This window comes from Bos taurus, chromosome 9 (genome assembly GCF_002263795.3).
Source record: "Bos taurus isolate L1 Dominette 01449 registration number 42190680 breed Hereford chromosome 9, ARS-UCD2.0, whole genome shotgun sequence".
Taxonomy (NCBI): Eukaryota; Metazoa; Chordata; class Mammalia; order Artiodactyla; family Bovidae; genus Bos; species Bos taurus.
Genome location: NC_037336.1, coordinates 62,478,337 through 62,493,965, shown reverse-complemented (window position 1 = coordinate 62,493,965; position 15,629 = coordinate 62,478,337). Strand labels below are relative to the sequence as shown.

The window sequence follows — 15,629 nt, the reverse complement described above, 5'->3', positions numbered from 1 at the left end:
TTCTTCGGTGCTCAGCTTTCTTCACAGTCCAACTCTCACATCCATACATGACCACTGGAAAAACCATAGCCTTGACTAGATGGACCTTTGTTGGCAAAGTAGTGTCTCTGCTTTTGATATGCTATCTAGGTTGGTCATAACTTTCCTTCCAAGGAGTAAGCGTCTTTTAATTTCATGGCTGCAGTCACCATCTGCAGTGATTTTGGAGCCCCCCAAAATAAAGTCTGACACTGTTTCCACTGTTTCCCATCTATTTCCCATGAAGTGATGGGACCAGATGCCATGATCTTAGTTAGAGATCCTTAATCATGAGTCTACTGATACTTGCAGAGAATTTGCCCATATCTCCTTTTTTTCTTTTTTTTTTTTAAAAACACTGTATAGGTTTCCACGCTGCTAATACGGTTGTTTAAGAAATCTAGTTTTTGACATCCTTTAGTTCACTGAGGTGTAGTGAACCTGTCTTCTTCTGTCTGAGCTTTGGGTCTCTCTGTATCTTGCTTGTCTTTTTTTTTTTTTTTTTAAGTTATTCTCGCCCATCCCTTCCAGTAAAAGGCTCTCTTTTGGACCCAGCCACGCCTCCCCACCTTGGCTCTACCCACGCCCAGGCCCCGCCCCTTTCGGGCCCTAGCGTTTGGTCTCCATGGTTACTCCAAGAGTGCCGGACTGCCGTGATAGCCCCAGGGAAGAATTGGGTAGACCCGGCTGTAGCTCTTCACTACAGCCAAGGTCAGCCCACCCCGGGCTCCGCGCCCTTGATCCCGGAGTGTACCTCGCGAGGAGGCGAGCATGGGTCAGCGGACGGAGCCTGGGCAGGGGCAGCATGTCGTCTAACCTGGATCAGGGGAAACTGACAGTAAGGACTCTTCAGGCCCCGCCGCTGAGCGTAAAGAGCGGTCGCTTCTGGTCGGAGGCTCACAGGTCCCCAGGTCAGATCGCTAACCAGTGCTGCTCGGCACCGCTCGCACCCCCGCCGGCTAGAACTCGGGGGGTTTAGGCTGAGGCGGGGGTTGTGAGGAGGGCCAGGGGGCGGGGACTGAGGAGAACCCGCAGAGACCTGTACCAGGTGCCCGACGGCGCACGCGCACACGCGCGGCTTCTATTCATTGAGCAGGCGTTTGTTAGTTACCAGGCTGCTGTTTGATGCGCTTACTTTCTGCCAACGCTATGTTAACAACTAAGTATATAGACTGGGAAAGGAGTACGTCAAGGCTGTATATTGTCACCCTGCTTACTTAACGTATATGCGGAGTACATCTTGCGAAATGTTCGGCTGGATAAAGCACAAGCTGGAATCAGGATTGCTGGGAGAAATATCAATAACCACAGATACACAAATGACACCACCCTACTGGCAGAAAGTGAAGAGGAACTAAAGAGCCTCTTGATGAAAGTGAGAGAGGAGAGTGAGAAAGTTGGCTTAAAACTCAACATTCAGAAAACTAAGATCTTGGCCTCTGGTCCCGTCAGATCAGATTAGATCAGATCAGTCGCTCAGTCGTGTCGGACTCTTTGCGACCCCATGGATCGCATCATGCCAGGCCTCCCTGTCCATCACCAACTCCCGGAGTTCACTCAGACTCATGTCCATCGAGTCAGTAATGCCATCCAGCCATCTCATCCTCTGTCGTCCCCTTCTCCTGCTGCCCCCAATCCCTCCCAGCATCAGTCTTTTCCAATGAGTCAAATCTTCGCGTGAGGTGGCCAAAGTACTGGAGTTTCAGCTTTAGCATCATTCCTTCCAAAGAAATCCCAGGGCTGATCTCCTTTAGAATGGACTGGTTGGATCTCCTTGCAGTCCAAGAGACTCTCAAGAGTCTTCTCCAACACCACAGTTCAAAAGCATCAATTCTTCGGTGCTCAGCCTTCTTCACAGTCCAGCTGTCACATCCATACATGACCACAGGAAATACCATAGCCTTGACTAGACGAACCTTTGTTGGCAAAGTAATGTCTCTGCTTTTGAATATGCTATCTAGGTTGGTCATAACATGGCAAATAGATGGGGAAACAATGGAAACAGTGACAGACTTTATATTCTTGGGCTCCAAAATCACTGCAGATGGTGACTGAAGCCATGAAATTAAAAGATGTTTGCTCCTTGAAAGAAAAGCTATGACCAATCTAGACAGCATTGTATAGAGGATAAGATGCTTGGATGGCATCACCGACTCAGTGGACATGAGTTTGTGTAAAATCCAGGAGTTAGTGGTGGACTGGGAGGCCTGGCCTGCTGCAGTCCATGGGGTCGCAAAGAATCGGACACGACTGAGCGACTGAACTGAACAGAACTGAACTGATATAGAACTCCGTCCTCAGGACAGCTCCCGGGAGAGAGTAGTAGTAGGATTCATACTTTTCAGATGAGAAAATCACTTCAAAGAGAAGTTAAGGAAATGGCCAAGGTTTCAGCTAGAAAACAGGGCACAATGGAAACCAGGCTCTCTGGTTCTCCTGGACTAGATGCCAGGTGTTGTTAACCTTACCTGAACCCTGATATGCTGAAAGTGATCTTTACCTACCTGACATGCCTTTGTATTCTCTGCATGCTAATTTCCCCTGTGCTTAGATCAGAAAACCTGATCACTATTAACACCTACCACCTTTTCACCAGGAGTTCATTTTTTTCCCCGTGATCCATAACTCGTTATATGTTTTGGTTTTTTTGCTTTTATGTTTTTAATCAAGAGTCTAAACCTTCACTTGGATGTGCAAGAAATAGAATTTTGATGATTTGAGCAAGAATTGTGTTCCAAGAGTCTCTGATAATTATGAAAGGTCATTTAGTGAATGTGATGAAATAAGCATGTCCTGTTTCAAGCTGATTTTGCCGCCTACATAGTGGAATTTCTCACTAATTCTACTCCTACCCATCCCCCATTTCTAATACTGTTTAACATTTTTTTAATTAAAAAATATCATGTTATAAGGGTACTTTTGATAACCACCATCATTTAAATAAAGAGGAAATGTTTCAATCATTAAGTCCCAATTGCTCTCACTGTTATCATCAGTCCTTCATTTTTATAAATATGAAACCAACTAAGGAAAAACAAGAGGGGCCTGTATACTAGTAAATATTATTAAGTTAATAAATAATATTACTCTTTACAAATATATTAGTGGTGAAATCTCAAAAGGAAAAAATATAAATACAATTAAAAAAATCTTTTTATTTAGAATGCCTCCCACTCAGGCTGAAAGTGTTATAAAGAATATCATTCGAGAAATAGGACAAGAATGTGCAGCCCATGGAGAGATTGTTCCTGAAACTCTGGTTGCTTTTATGGTAAGAATAAATATTTTTGTGAATTACTGCTTTGTTAAAAAAAAATTTTTCAGCAGTGCCTATCTTGCTATTAGAATTCTGTGATGTTTTCTTAACTTATTCCGTTGAAAACCTATGGCGATTGGTAGACAAATTGTGTTTGGGTGTGCTCAGTCGTGTCTAACTCTTTGCAACTGCATGAATTGTAGCCTGTGAGGCTCCTCTGTCCATGGGATTTTTCCAGGCAAAAATACTGTTGTTGTTTTTTTTTTAAATCTATAAAGCATGTTAGTTCTAGGTTTAAGAGACTGATTTAGAAGATCTCAAAGAATCTTAGAAACATCAATAATGTTTTTCCTGTGTTGTAAGTTTTTTTCTTTTTAACATGTATTGTTCACTGTTGTAAAAATTACTCATTTCCTCGATATCTCTCTATTCTTGCTTTTGGTATAATAATACACAATAAAAATATGGTAAAAATATTCAAATTAGTTTCCCAAGATAAAATTCTTCCCTTTCTCCAGTTTCTGATGAAGATGCTGATAAACTGGGTTGTAAGAAACTCAGCTGAAGGATCGACCCCTGGGTAATCAAGAGGGAGTTATTTTATTTTATTTTTTTTAAGAGGGAGTTATTTTAAAAGTGGAAAAACATTAAACTAATGTTGTAGTAATATGAAATAAATGTAATGGACTTTTTCCTACTCTCAGGTGAAAGCTGTTGTTCTGGACCCGAGTAATGGCTTTAACACGGATAGAACGCTCACAAAAAGTGATGTGCAGAAACTGGTAAAGGTGATTATCCAACAATTCTCAAATTTTGAATGATTTACTCACAATTCTAAATATTTGATTTGTGTTGATCAATAGTGCCTTCAGCTCCATGAAACAAAACCCCACCAAACAGTGGTGCAAACAAATTAGAGATTAAATTTTTTCTCATAGGATGACGTCTAGAGGTTCATAGGTTGTTTTTCCTGACTTCCTAGGTCACCATCATGCATGTGTTTTCACCCCAGGGTCACAAGAAAGCTCTTCCACCTTTAGGCAGGTATAAGGTGAGAGGACAAAGGTCAAAATGTGTGTGCAATTGGATCTGTCGCTTTGTTTTTGGAAAATAATGGGCTTTCCCAGAACTCCCCCATCTCTCCCCATTTGTGGCCTGCCTGCGTGCTCAGTCGCATCTGACTGTTTGCCAGCCCATGTGCTGTGGCCTACCAGGCTCCTCTGTCTGTGGAATTCTCCAGGCAAGAATACTGGAGTGGGCTGTCATTTCCTTCTCCAGGGGACCTTCCCAACCCAGGGACTGAACCATACCTCCTGTGTCTCCTGCATTGGCAGGTGGATTCTTTATCACTGTGCCTCCTGGGAAGCCCTTGCATTTATTGAATAGAATGATATTTCAAGTGAGCCTGGGATATTGATTGTTTTCCTCTTTCCTTTTTTAGCTGAAAGGAAATCTCTGCCTTAATCCAGATTGAGGCTTTGTTAGTAAGGAAGGAGGGGTATGGATGCTGGCAGTGTCTGCCGCAGTATTTTAGAGACATCTTATTCATCTAATGAGACATTGAGAAAATTAACTAATATACAGTTAAGTTATATACAAATTCGTATTCATATAATTATTGATTCAACATAATTTGTGTTTTCTAAAAGGAAAATTGAACCCAAGAGCAAAATGATTCATAGGATAGTTTGGGAATTTGAGATTGACATCTATACACTGCTGTATTTAAAACAGATGAAGAGCTAACCATAAATGATCTACTATAAAAGAAAAAAAAAAAAAGAAGGAAATCAAGTAGATGTGCCTGAAAAGCAGTTGTAAGAACTAAAGAAGGCAGGAACTTTAGATACTGTTAATTTTTCCATATGTTTTAAGTTTGACTCACTGGGTTTAGATACTTACATGTTTATTTTCTAAATATTTGTGAATGGATTTCCTAAAATTTCAACATTATTTTTCCTCCTGGGCTTAATGATTTTAATTCCCTCCTTCACACAAAAGACTTGAAACAAGCTTTCCCAGACTTGTATGTGGATATTTTCTGAGCTCAAACAAATGGCAGAGAAAATTTTCATCATCTCCATCTTCTCTCTCAGCCAGCAATTTCCATAGTGAAACATAGGTCTGTCCGCAGATATTAGAGGATCAAGAAGAGCTTTGGAAGATTGAAACTACAGAATATGTTGTTAGGATAACATGCAGAAGAAACTCCATGATTCTCTATGGCAGCTGAGAGCTGGGTCTTTCTGTGCTGAAACTAAGAATGTGCTATAAAGCCTGTTCTTAGCAATAGGGGAAATGACTAATGGTCAGTCAGAAATTTTGTTGGAAAGCCGTGGAGAAGAACCAAGGAGGGGCAGAAAGTGTTTTTCTCCTTTTCATGGCTTTAGAAGCAATTTTCACCCCCTCTAACTCAACTAAGTTGGCAAGAGTTTGATATATTTTTTGAATTTTATTTTTCTTATTGCAGTGTAGTTGACTTACAATATTGTGTTAATTTCCACTGCACAGCAAAGTGAATCAGTTATACACACATATATAAATTCTTTTTTATATTCTTTTCCATTATGGTTTATCCCAGGATATTGAATATAGTTCCCTATGCTCAGTGTACTTTTAATGTAACAGGGACATTAACTGTCAATTTATATCATAATTCAAGTGATAAAAAGTGTTTCCTTTTTTCTCAATTAAGAATCATGTGGATGTGCTAATTTTTGCACTTGTAAAGTCTGTGCTTGGACCGGCACCTCTCCACCTGGAACAGTCCAGGTGTCCCATCCTCACTCCTGCTTTCTCCTCTCCCTTCTCCCAGGAAAGTAGTGTTGGTGCCCTGGGAGGTGGGCTGAGTGAAGCTGTTGATGTGCCTGCCAGGTACAGACATAAAGTCCAACATGAGAGAGGGAAGAGTAGGGTTGGGGGATGGCGAAGAGAGGAGAAAAGAAAAATTCAGGTTAACTGTCTATCATAACAAGGCAACACAGAGGAGGAGGATAAGCTATCTGTGTGTGTGTCAGTGTGGGGAGGGGGCAGAGGAAGGCAGACAGGAGAAAATGGACCAGAGGAAGAAATTTTGAAACAGGAGGCAGGGTCAGAGATTGTCTGTGACCAGAGGATGGTTGCCACAGCAGCTTCTTATAAAATGGACATGACCTCCAGCATCAGCTAAAAAAAAGGGAGCATGAAGGTTCAAATAAATGGTAATGAGGAACTCAAGGAGAGCTCCAGACATGAGCATAAGCTTCATGCAATGTCCACCCACATTCAGTCTTCAGAGACTGGCCTTGTCGAGGTCCTTGCCTCCAATTAGACTATTAGCCACCTGGGTATGGTAATATTGGCTAACTCAGGGGAAATAGCTTATTACTTAATAAATGTTATTGGTTAAATGATCTATAAAGCATGAAGTTCTGAGGAAAAAAATAATAAAAGGGGTTATTGGTAGATAAATATCAGAAGCTATTGCTTTGATGTTTCTCTTTGATTTTAAAAATAACATTGGAAAATACTTTTAATTGCTTCAGAAAATATAACTAGAAGCATTTATGGGATATTCTCTTTTAGCTTTGTGTGAATCGGCTATTGGACAGCAAAAATCCTTCCCTGGACACCATTAAGATGCAAGTCTATTTTGATATGAATTATACAAGTCGAGGTAATGTATATCTACCTATATTGATACCCTTTAAAAGAAGATTCATTTTGTATTTCAGGTTATAGGGCTTCATTTGGTTGATGAAGAACAATTTAACTTTTTTGCCTGTCTTTTGAAATTTTTTCCAACTTTGAAGAATGTGATAATATTGGAGATGCTAAATGAGACCATTGGCCTTAATGAGTGTCAAAAGTTTGAGTCTATTGTGCTTTAACTGTTATACGACTAATATATAATATCATAAAGCAGCCAGCCCACTGAAGTTAAAATTTTTAATTTGCTGATTTTTTTGGTTCCTGGTTTATATTATTATCTCACAATGCTTTCCTAAATTATGTAACTTACCGAAAAATGAAGTTAATGATGGGAAATATAAGCTCAGAACATATTTTGTATGTAAATCATTTATTACATACATCTGAGATAAACTGGAAACAAGATAAAAAGGGAAATAAAGATTGCCTCTGCTGACTGTAATGATATCATTATTAACCATTTGGTTATTTTCATTGTCTTTTTTCTCTTTATGTATTAAACTTTTAGTTATGCTATATGTGTAAAATCATGTATCTTGCTTTTTTGATTAATAATAATGGCATTTTAGGGCTTCCCTCGTGGCTCAGTTGGTAAAGAATCTGCCTGTAACGCAGAAGACCTGGGTTTGATTCCTGGGTTGGGAAGATCCCCTGGAGAAGGAGCTGCCAACCCACTCCAGTATTCTTGCCTAGAGAATCCACATGGACAGAGGAGCCTGGCAGGCTACTGTACATGGGGTCACAAGTTGGACACAACTTAGTGACTAAACCATCACAATGACATTTTAAAATAATAGTAATGAATTGATGTAATTTAGATTTTTCTTAATTTCAAAGTTTGAGGTTTTGTGGTAAAGTTATAGCTATGAATTGTGTATGGTTGATATTTTAATTATTGCCCTTGTTAAAGGGTATCTAATTGACTTAGTTGCAAAAATTATAGTGCTGGTGAAGTGTGGCTTCTGCCACAATTAAGCTTAAACCTCACTGTATCACAGGAAGAAGGGTGAGGGATACAGTTCCTGATGCAATATTGTATTACAGTAATGCCATTCAAAGGAAATTTATCTAGAATTAAAATAGAAACACACATAGTTGAAGAGGAAAATTTATACTATCTTTATGGGTATTTATATTTGCTTACATATAGTATACTATATGTGCTTACCAATAGCATATAGATAGTACATATAATTTATACTGTATATGTTTATAATGTATATACATACATAATATGTGTATATAATGTTTATAATGTATATTATAAAATGTCTTGTATACTTCCTGCTTAACTAGGAGGTTTTAGCCCTATCTATTATGTTTGGATTGTCTGTTTAAATGTCTTACATGTTTTGACAAAGTATGCCATTTAAATCACAGTAGTACATCTTTGCCACCAGATTTTTGTCTTGAAGTTACTTGCTGGCCACTATTTATTTTTTTGTTTTGATGACTATATCCTAAGCAAATACTTGTTTTCATGCAGTAAAATTTCCATACCATGCCATTTCCCCCTCTGGTCCTATTTTCTTATTGGAGAAGAATTCAAAGTATCAATATATGGAACATTGTCTATTGCCATTTTTAGAGGAATTTCTTGAAGAACATCACCAGGTCATAGAGTCTAGATTAAGTTCTGTTAGCAGAGAGATTACAGACAGTCGAGCATGTGTCCGAGAGGAGCTGGAAAGCCTCTACCGCAAGATCGTCAGCTACGTGTTACTGCGTTCTGGGCTGGGGTCCCCAACAGACATCAAGATTGTCAGAGAGGCAACAGGTAAAAAATGTACATCATTTCCATTCCATGTGTGAACATACGTGAACATCGTATCTTATAAAATATGGTGAATTACAAGTGCTGAACGTTGAAGTTTTCTCCTTTTGTCTGAAAAAAAAAAATTAGCGCAAATAAGAGGTTAAAATTTACCCACATTCCTCTTACACAGTGTAGCATCACTAAAACTCAAGTAGCACCTCTGGGAAGTGAATATGTTCATCTTCTTAGAGCTGTATGTACCTAGGGACGTATTACTCCTCACTAGAGAAGCATTGGCAGTATGATTAAGAGTACCAGGCTGGCTGAGGAGTGGGAAATGTTGGGAGAGTAAATTTCATACTGGTGAAAGGAGTTGAGTTTTTCTTCTAGGATGGATGAAGGTAAACAACACTGTTTTATCCTTAGGAAATACTTGCCCAGTTTTGTATATAAGATAAGGAATAGGCAATATCTCTAATCTTCCCATGGCTTTCTTCCATAATGCTTTTAAAGCATCATTTTTTTTTTCTACTCAGAATCCTACTCATAGAGTTTGTTTTAATGCCCATTGCCAAAAAATTACTGATGGATGCATAATTGTAGAAAAAGATGTGAGGCAATGGCATTATTTTTAGCAGCTCAGCTTTGATGTATGCTAAATTTTGCCAAGTATTCTGGAATCAGGTATCAGACAGTTAAAGAATCATCTAAGTAACTCTATAAAGACAAGCCCCTTAGGTTTCTGCTGAAAGAGACTTGCTATTTAAGTTCTGGTATCTTTATTCTACCATTTTGTTGTCCTTTTTGTGGTTTGTTTAGCTGCCCTACAGAGTGTATTTCCTCAAACTGAACTTGGGACATTTCTAACTCTTTCCAAGAAAGACAAAGAACGCCAGCTGAAAGAACTCACCATGATTGTGACTGGAATTCGTTTATTTAACAGAGACTGTGGAAAGGGAGGAGAAGGCATTGATGACTGTAGGTATATCATTAGGTTAATTCTATAGGTTACACAGGTTTAAATTTTAATGGAAACAGAGGAAAATAATACACAGTACATCACTGGTATTCTTAGGTTTAACATTTGCAGTTTTGATTATACCTTAGATACTGCCTACTGTTCATAATGTACAGTAATCTTTCATGTTATTGGGGCAAGACCATACATTTTTATGTACCATGAAGCCAGGGGCTTTGATCCCTGCATTGGGAAGGTCCCCTGGAGTAGGAAATGGCAACCCACTCCAGTATTCTTACTGGAAATTCCATGGACAGAGGAGCTTGGTGGGCTACAGTCCATTAGGTCAAAAGAGTCAGACACGACTGAGCATGCGCTGCACATGAAGCTAGTATGGGGTGTGAATCAGTAAAAGGATCGAGAGGACCTCCAGAGTCCAGCCTCCCCAATTCAATGGACCTCTATGTTCTTTGCATGCATATATGCTCAGTTGTGTCTGACTTTTTGCAATCCCATGGACTGTAGCCCACCAGGCTCTTCTGTCCATGGGATTTTCCAGGAAAGAAAACTGGAGTGGTTGTTATTTCCTACTCTAGGGGATCTTCCCAACCCAGAGATCAAACTCGCATCTCTTGCATCTCCTGCATTGGCAGGTGGATTTTTTACTGTTGGTACCACCTGGGAAGCCCTCCAAGCCAAATAATCAAAATGGAATAAAATTCAGTGATTCAAAAAATGAAAATCACCCTGAAAAGAAAACTGTTGCTGATGTGGTTAATGGAATGAAATAGAATAAGAGGAGAATATTTGCAAGTATATAAATCCAGAGCCTCTACTATGCTGTTACATACTTAATGCATTCATTATCTCTATAAGTTTGAAAGCATTTGTTGAAATATTTGCTCAAAGACCAACCAGTAGGAGTAAATTCCTTGTGTGTGTGGCACACATGTAGGCCCACTGAGAAGGTGTTAGTGTCTATTACCAGATCACTGATCTAGTACAATAGGGTAATTGTTTTTGCAATTTAAAAAGTGTTCTAAAAAGTCCAATTCCCATTCTTCATACATTTCCCTACTTTGCTAGATGATTCTGTTGTTTTCCTGTATCCCAGTGAGTTTCTTAAGTGGTACTCTTTTATTTCCTTTTTTACAAGCATAAAGAAGATTCACAGAAGAGATAATAGTGGCTTTTCTAGAAGCACGTAATTAATTGCACATAACACCAAAGCCTGTCTGTTCTTTAGACTCTTCTGTATTTTGTTGACAAGGTGATCTGATTTAACTTTTAGTTCTTATTCCGGCAGTGTGGTGTTTTGTTTTATTTGTTTTTTGATAAGTTTTTCTTTTTTGTTCTTTCCTTCCTGATATAGAAGTGATGAAACACCTGCCTCTTTATTATTAATTTGGTTAAGAAAAAAAAATGGACTCAACCTACTGTTTAAATATGACTACTTTCTAGGCTTTGTTTTTCTGAATTCTTTTAGCTTGCCTCATGTTTCCTTTATTATGCCTTTCAAACCAGTGCCAGCTATTCTACAGGAAGCAATCCCAGCCACCACTCAGCATGTTGATTCCCAGCTTGAAGTGGTTCAGGAACAGGCATACCGCTACACAGCCATCCTGGAGAAGGTAGCAAAGAATCCCCTCATGAGTCAAGAACTTCAGCCTTATATGTTAAGAGAAGCCCTATATAATGTGCGGCAATGCGAGATCTTCCTTCAGGTCATTTTGGTGAGTTATTGTCTTAAGAGCTGGCCATTTCCACAGAATGCAACCTCATATATGTATATGTATATATGTGTATATATAGACATATATACACTTGCTTTGAATTAAATGTTGAGCTTAATTTTAAAAAAAGCCACTGATTAAATAGGTTTTTTTTTTTTTTTTTAGCACTTTCTATGATCCAGGTTCCAACTTTTCCACTTACTGTGATCCAGGTTCCAACTTTTTAAACATTCTTTTCCTTAATGGTTTATTATAGGATATTGAATATATCCCCATGCTATATAGTAGGGCCTTGTTTGCTGTTTATCACAACCTCCTTATACATTGTGGGGTGACCAGGTCATTGATAAAGAAAGCAACCTTAATAAGTGTTCAGCATATATTGCGTCTGTAGGATCAAGGACTGAAATAGAAATGGGAGAGTTGGATGCTGATTTTAATGAAGGTGCGTTGAGAGGATTTTTGATAGTTGATTCTCTTTGGTCCTTGGTAATATGATTGTTGCATGGTATGGTAATGCAGGTATATGTCTGTGTATAAGACATGTTGCATTGTTTGCTTTCATTCAGAACAAGTGTTTAACATATAGTTTGGCAGGTTTTTGGCACTCAAAGAACTTTTATGTAATTACTTGTTCTAATTGTAAAATTTGGTGGAGGAGATTTTTTTCCTGCTTCTCTAGATCTAATAAACAAACCAAACACTCTCCCTGCAAAGAGTTGGAAAATATGGTATGGTAAAGTGGTGATTTTCAACTTTTTTTTAAAAAGCATCAGAGCCCTTTCTAATAGAAACTTACCCAGAAGAAGTTTACTTACTCCTTAAAATATAAAGCAAGTATCTAGACCAAAGGATCAGAGGCCCTTTTCCTCAAGGAGCATTCCCAAGCCATCCTAAGATTCCAGGAAACACAGTTTCTTAACTGTGTCATGGCAGCAAACTAAGTTTCTACCAGTTACTGTTTTGTTTTCTGTTTTTTTCCCCCTAGCTATATTGAGGTGTAATTGACAAAGTTGTAGGATATTTGAATTGTACAGCGTTTTGATTTGGTACACCTCTATATTACCCCGCTGAATTGATTAATACATCCACCCCCCAGTCGCTGTTTCCCTTCACACAGCCTCTTATTTTCCAGTACCCGTAAGACCACAGGATTGGTGGAACTGTCTTTTGTGCAAGTGAATACTAATGTCTTGAGGGATACAACAGGCTGTGTTCTGCCCCCCTTTTTGTTTTCACATGTATGTTGATTACTCAGTAGTACTTTGTTCGTTTGTTTTGATAAGGCTGTGTCAGGTCTTTGTCGTGGCGCTCACGATCCTCACTGTGTCGTGTGAGATCTTTCACTGCGATGCATGGACTCTACTTGTGGCTCGCAGGCACAGTAGCTGCAGCGTGCAGGCTCCAGAGCACGCGGGCTTCAGTAGTTGTGGCACACGGGGTCTCTCGTTGTGGCGTACCAGTTAAGTTGCTCCACAGCGCATGGCATCCTAGTTCCTGACCAGGGATTGAACCCACGTCCCCCACCTTGCAAGATGGATTCCCAACCACTGACCACCAGGGAAATCCCTTGATACTATTTTTGGATGCCCTAGGTCTGTCTTCTCTCCTTACCTCCACTACAGAGGAGAGAAGGATAACATCCAAAGACATGAATTCATAGCAACAAACTAGGAGGGGTCCTCACAGCTTGTCTACTATCTGTTTGCTTTCAGAAGGGAGGGCTCTAAATCAGCTCCCTGAAACCAAACCATTCTTCAGGGTAGATGTTCCCCTGACATGGACTTGCGGCTGGCAGCCTTTGTAATTAGTCAGATACTAAGAGGATTTCACAGTCAGTTTGAGTGCGTAGGGGTCCACAGGAGCAGAATCTCATATTTACTTTTGTCCTTTATGCTCAAAAGGGATATTATAAGAAAGAACTTCGGGGAACTGTCACATATACTCTAAGGATGTTGTGGAGGATGTGTTCCTTCTATAGTATCTTCTCACAGCTTTCACTCATGAATCGTATTCAGCCAACTGACAGTCTTAAAATCTTTTTGGTGCTGTGCCATTCAGTGGGATCTTGTCTCCTCGACCAAGGATTAAACCTGTGCCCCCTGCTTTGGAAACGAGGAGTCTTAGCCACTGTACCACCAGGAAAGTCTTAAATTCCCTGACAGTCTTGAATTCTCATTGGAGTTCTTACTCTTACATCTCTTACTAGAGAGATGGTGAGTAGAGGGCTGAAGTGCCAAGTGTGGGTCTTGCAGCCAGACTTCCTAGGTTCTAATCCTGCCATTGCTACTTACTAAATCTGTGTCCTTGATGAAGTTGCTTGACTTCTCTGTGCCTTAGTCCTCACATCTGTAAAAAGGGGTTACTGATAGCCCCCACTAGGTAAATAAGGTAGAGCAGTGTTGTCAGACAGATGAAGATGATGATGACGACAAACAGTGTTTACCATCATCATCGTCAGGGCCTTAGCAGAGCAATTCTAACTTCGTTTCAATAGGGGCACAAGTAAGGGCTCTTACTTTTCTTGAAATAGCTCCTTTCCAAACCCTTTGTTGCTCATGTTATTGAGAAAGTTCACATTCTGATCTTAGCACTCTTCATGACTCTTTCATTCTCCCTTTAGTCAGAGTCAGAATGAGTTTTCTTTAAGTTTCTGACTTTCTTGCTGCTTAATCACTGTTTCTTTTTGTTGTTATTGTTTTTATTTTTATTGAGACATACTTGAATTACAATGTTAGTTTCAGGTGTACAACATAGTCATTCAAAAATTTTAAAGATAGTACTCTGTTTTTAGTTATTATAGAATATTGGCTATGTTCCTTGTGGTATAAAAATATATCCCTGTAGTTTATTTATTTTCTACATTATAGTTTTTATCTCTTAATCCCCTATCCCTATTTTGCCCTTCCCGCTTCTCCACTAGTAGCTATTATATTGTTCTCTATATCTGCAAGTCTTTTTTTTTTTTTTTTTAAATATTCACTAGTCTGTTTTATCGGAAAAGGCAATGGTGCCCCACTCCAGTACACTTGCCTGGAAAATCCCATGGACGGAAGAGCCTGGTGGGCTGCAGTCCATGGGGTCGCTAAGAGTCAGACACGACTTCACTTTCACTTTTCACTTTCATGAATTGGAGAAGGAAATGGCAATCCAGTCCAGTGTTCTTGCCTGGAGAATTCCAGGGACAGGGGAGCCTGGTGGGCTGCCATCTATGGGGTGGCACAGAGTCGGACATGACTGAAGCAACTTAGCAGCAGCAGCAGCAGCAGCAGTCTGTTTTATTTTGTGGATTCCACATATAAGTGGTAACATACAGTACTTGTCTTTCTCTATCTGACTTATTTCACCAAGCACCATACCTTCCAGGTCCATCCATGCCACTGCAGATGGCAAAATCTCTTTTTATGGCTGACTAGGATATGGTAGTTTTTGATACGCCAGCCTTCCCCCATCAATCTGCCTTAGTTACAGTTGAAGGTTGATCATTACAGAATGGATACAATTTAATGAGTATTATTGCTAGGTTATAAAATACTTCAGTTTATATTTAGCTGAACCCTTTTCCTATCCATGAAATCTATGAATACTCTTTTTTAAAGTCACATTATTTGAATAAATATTAATAAGATTTTTTGAAATATTGATTCAAAAATTTTTCTTTTGTCAAGGCTACATTCAGTTTATGTAGACATTTGGAAAATCCAGTTATATCCTGGGTAAGATGGTGAGTTATTGTCTTTTGATCAGGACTTTATCTGCTATAGTGAACAAATTCAAATATTCTGGAAGAGAAAGGAAGGAGTGATTGCAGTCTTGCTGACTGTCTTAGCTGAGAGAACAGAATTCCACCCTCTGTGGGCTTTTGATGAGCACGGCAGTTACCAAAGAGAGAAAGCCACTTATTGTTTTTGTACCAGTAAAAGTTGCGTGACACACAACATTTCTTAAAATATACAAGTCAAGACTTTTGTACACTTCCTCTGCCCAAGCTGTGTTTGCAGGGCCATTCACAGAATAGATTACACAGGGCTTCTTGATTTTTCTGAAAATGCAAGTAAAATGTCAGTTAGGTGGAATTTGTGCTTGTTTTAGATTTGTTGAAAAATGTTCATAGAAGAAAGTATGAGAAACTTATCATTTAAAAAGTAGGGGAGAGGAAGAATAATGCTAGGTACACATACTTTCCCCAAGCATTTTTTGGACTGCACTATGAAAAGA

General features: G+C 39.3%; 1 protein-coding gene across 3 annotated transcripts in view; it reads left to right on the top strand.

Annotated features, from left to right (window-relative positions):
- The first annotated feature begins 626 nt into the window (after positions 1 to 626).
- Positions 627 to 15,629, top strand: part of CFAP206 (cilia and flagella associated protein 206) — a 35,909-nt gene continuing 20,906 nt past the window's right edge. The window contains exons 1-7 of one of the 3 annotated variants that reach the window (XM_005210892.5): positions 627 to 929; positions 3,181 to 3,289; positions 3,979 to 4,062; positions 6,839 to 6,929; positions 8,553 to 8,741; positions 9,540 to 9,698; positions 11,203 to 11,411. In XM_005210892.5, coding sequence (XP_005210949.1) covers positions 3,182 to 3,289; positions 3,979 to 4,062; positions 6,839 to 6,929; positions 8,553 to 8,741; positions 9,540 to 9,698; positions 11,203 to 11,411 — 840 coding nt within the window. In that variant the 5' untranslated portion in view covers positions 627 to 929; position 3,181. Of the gene's footprint in view, positions 930 to 1,175; positions 1,394 to 3,180; positions 3,290 to 3,978; positions 4,063 to 6,838; positions 6,930 to 8,552; positions 8,742 to 9,539; positions 9,699 to 11,202; positions 11,412 to 15,629 lie in introns of those variants that run through there. The other 2 variants (NM_001046137.2, XM_059889643.1) reach the window with 2 other exon arrangements.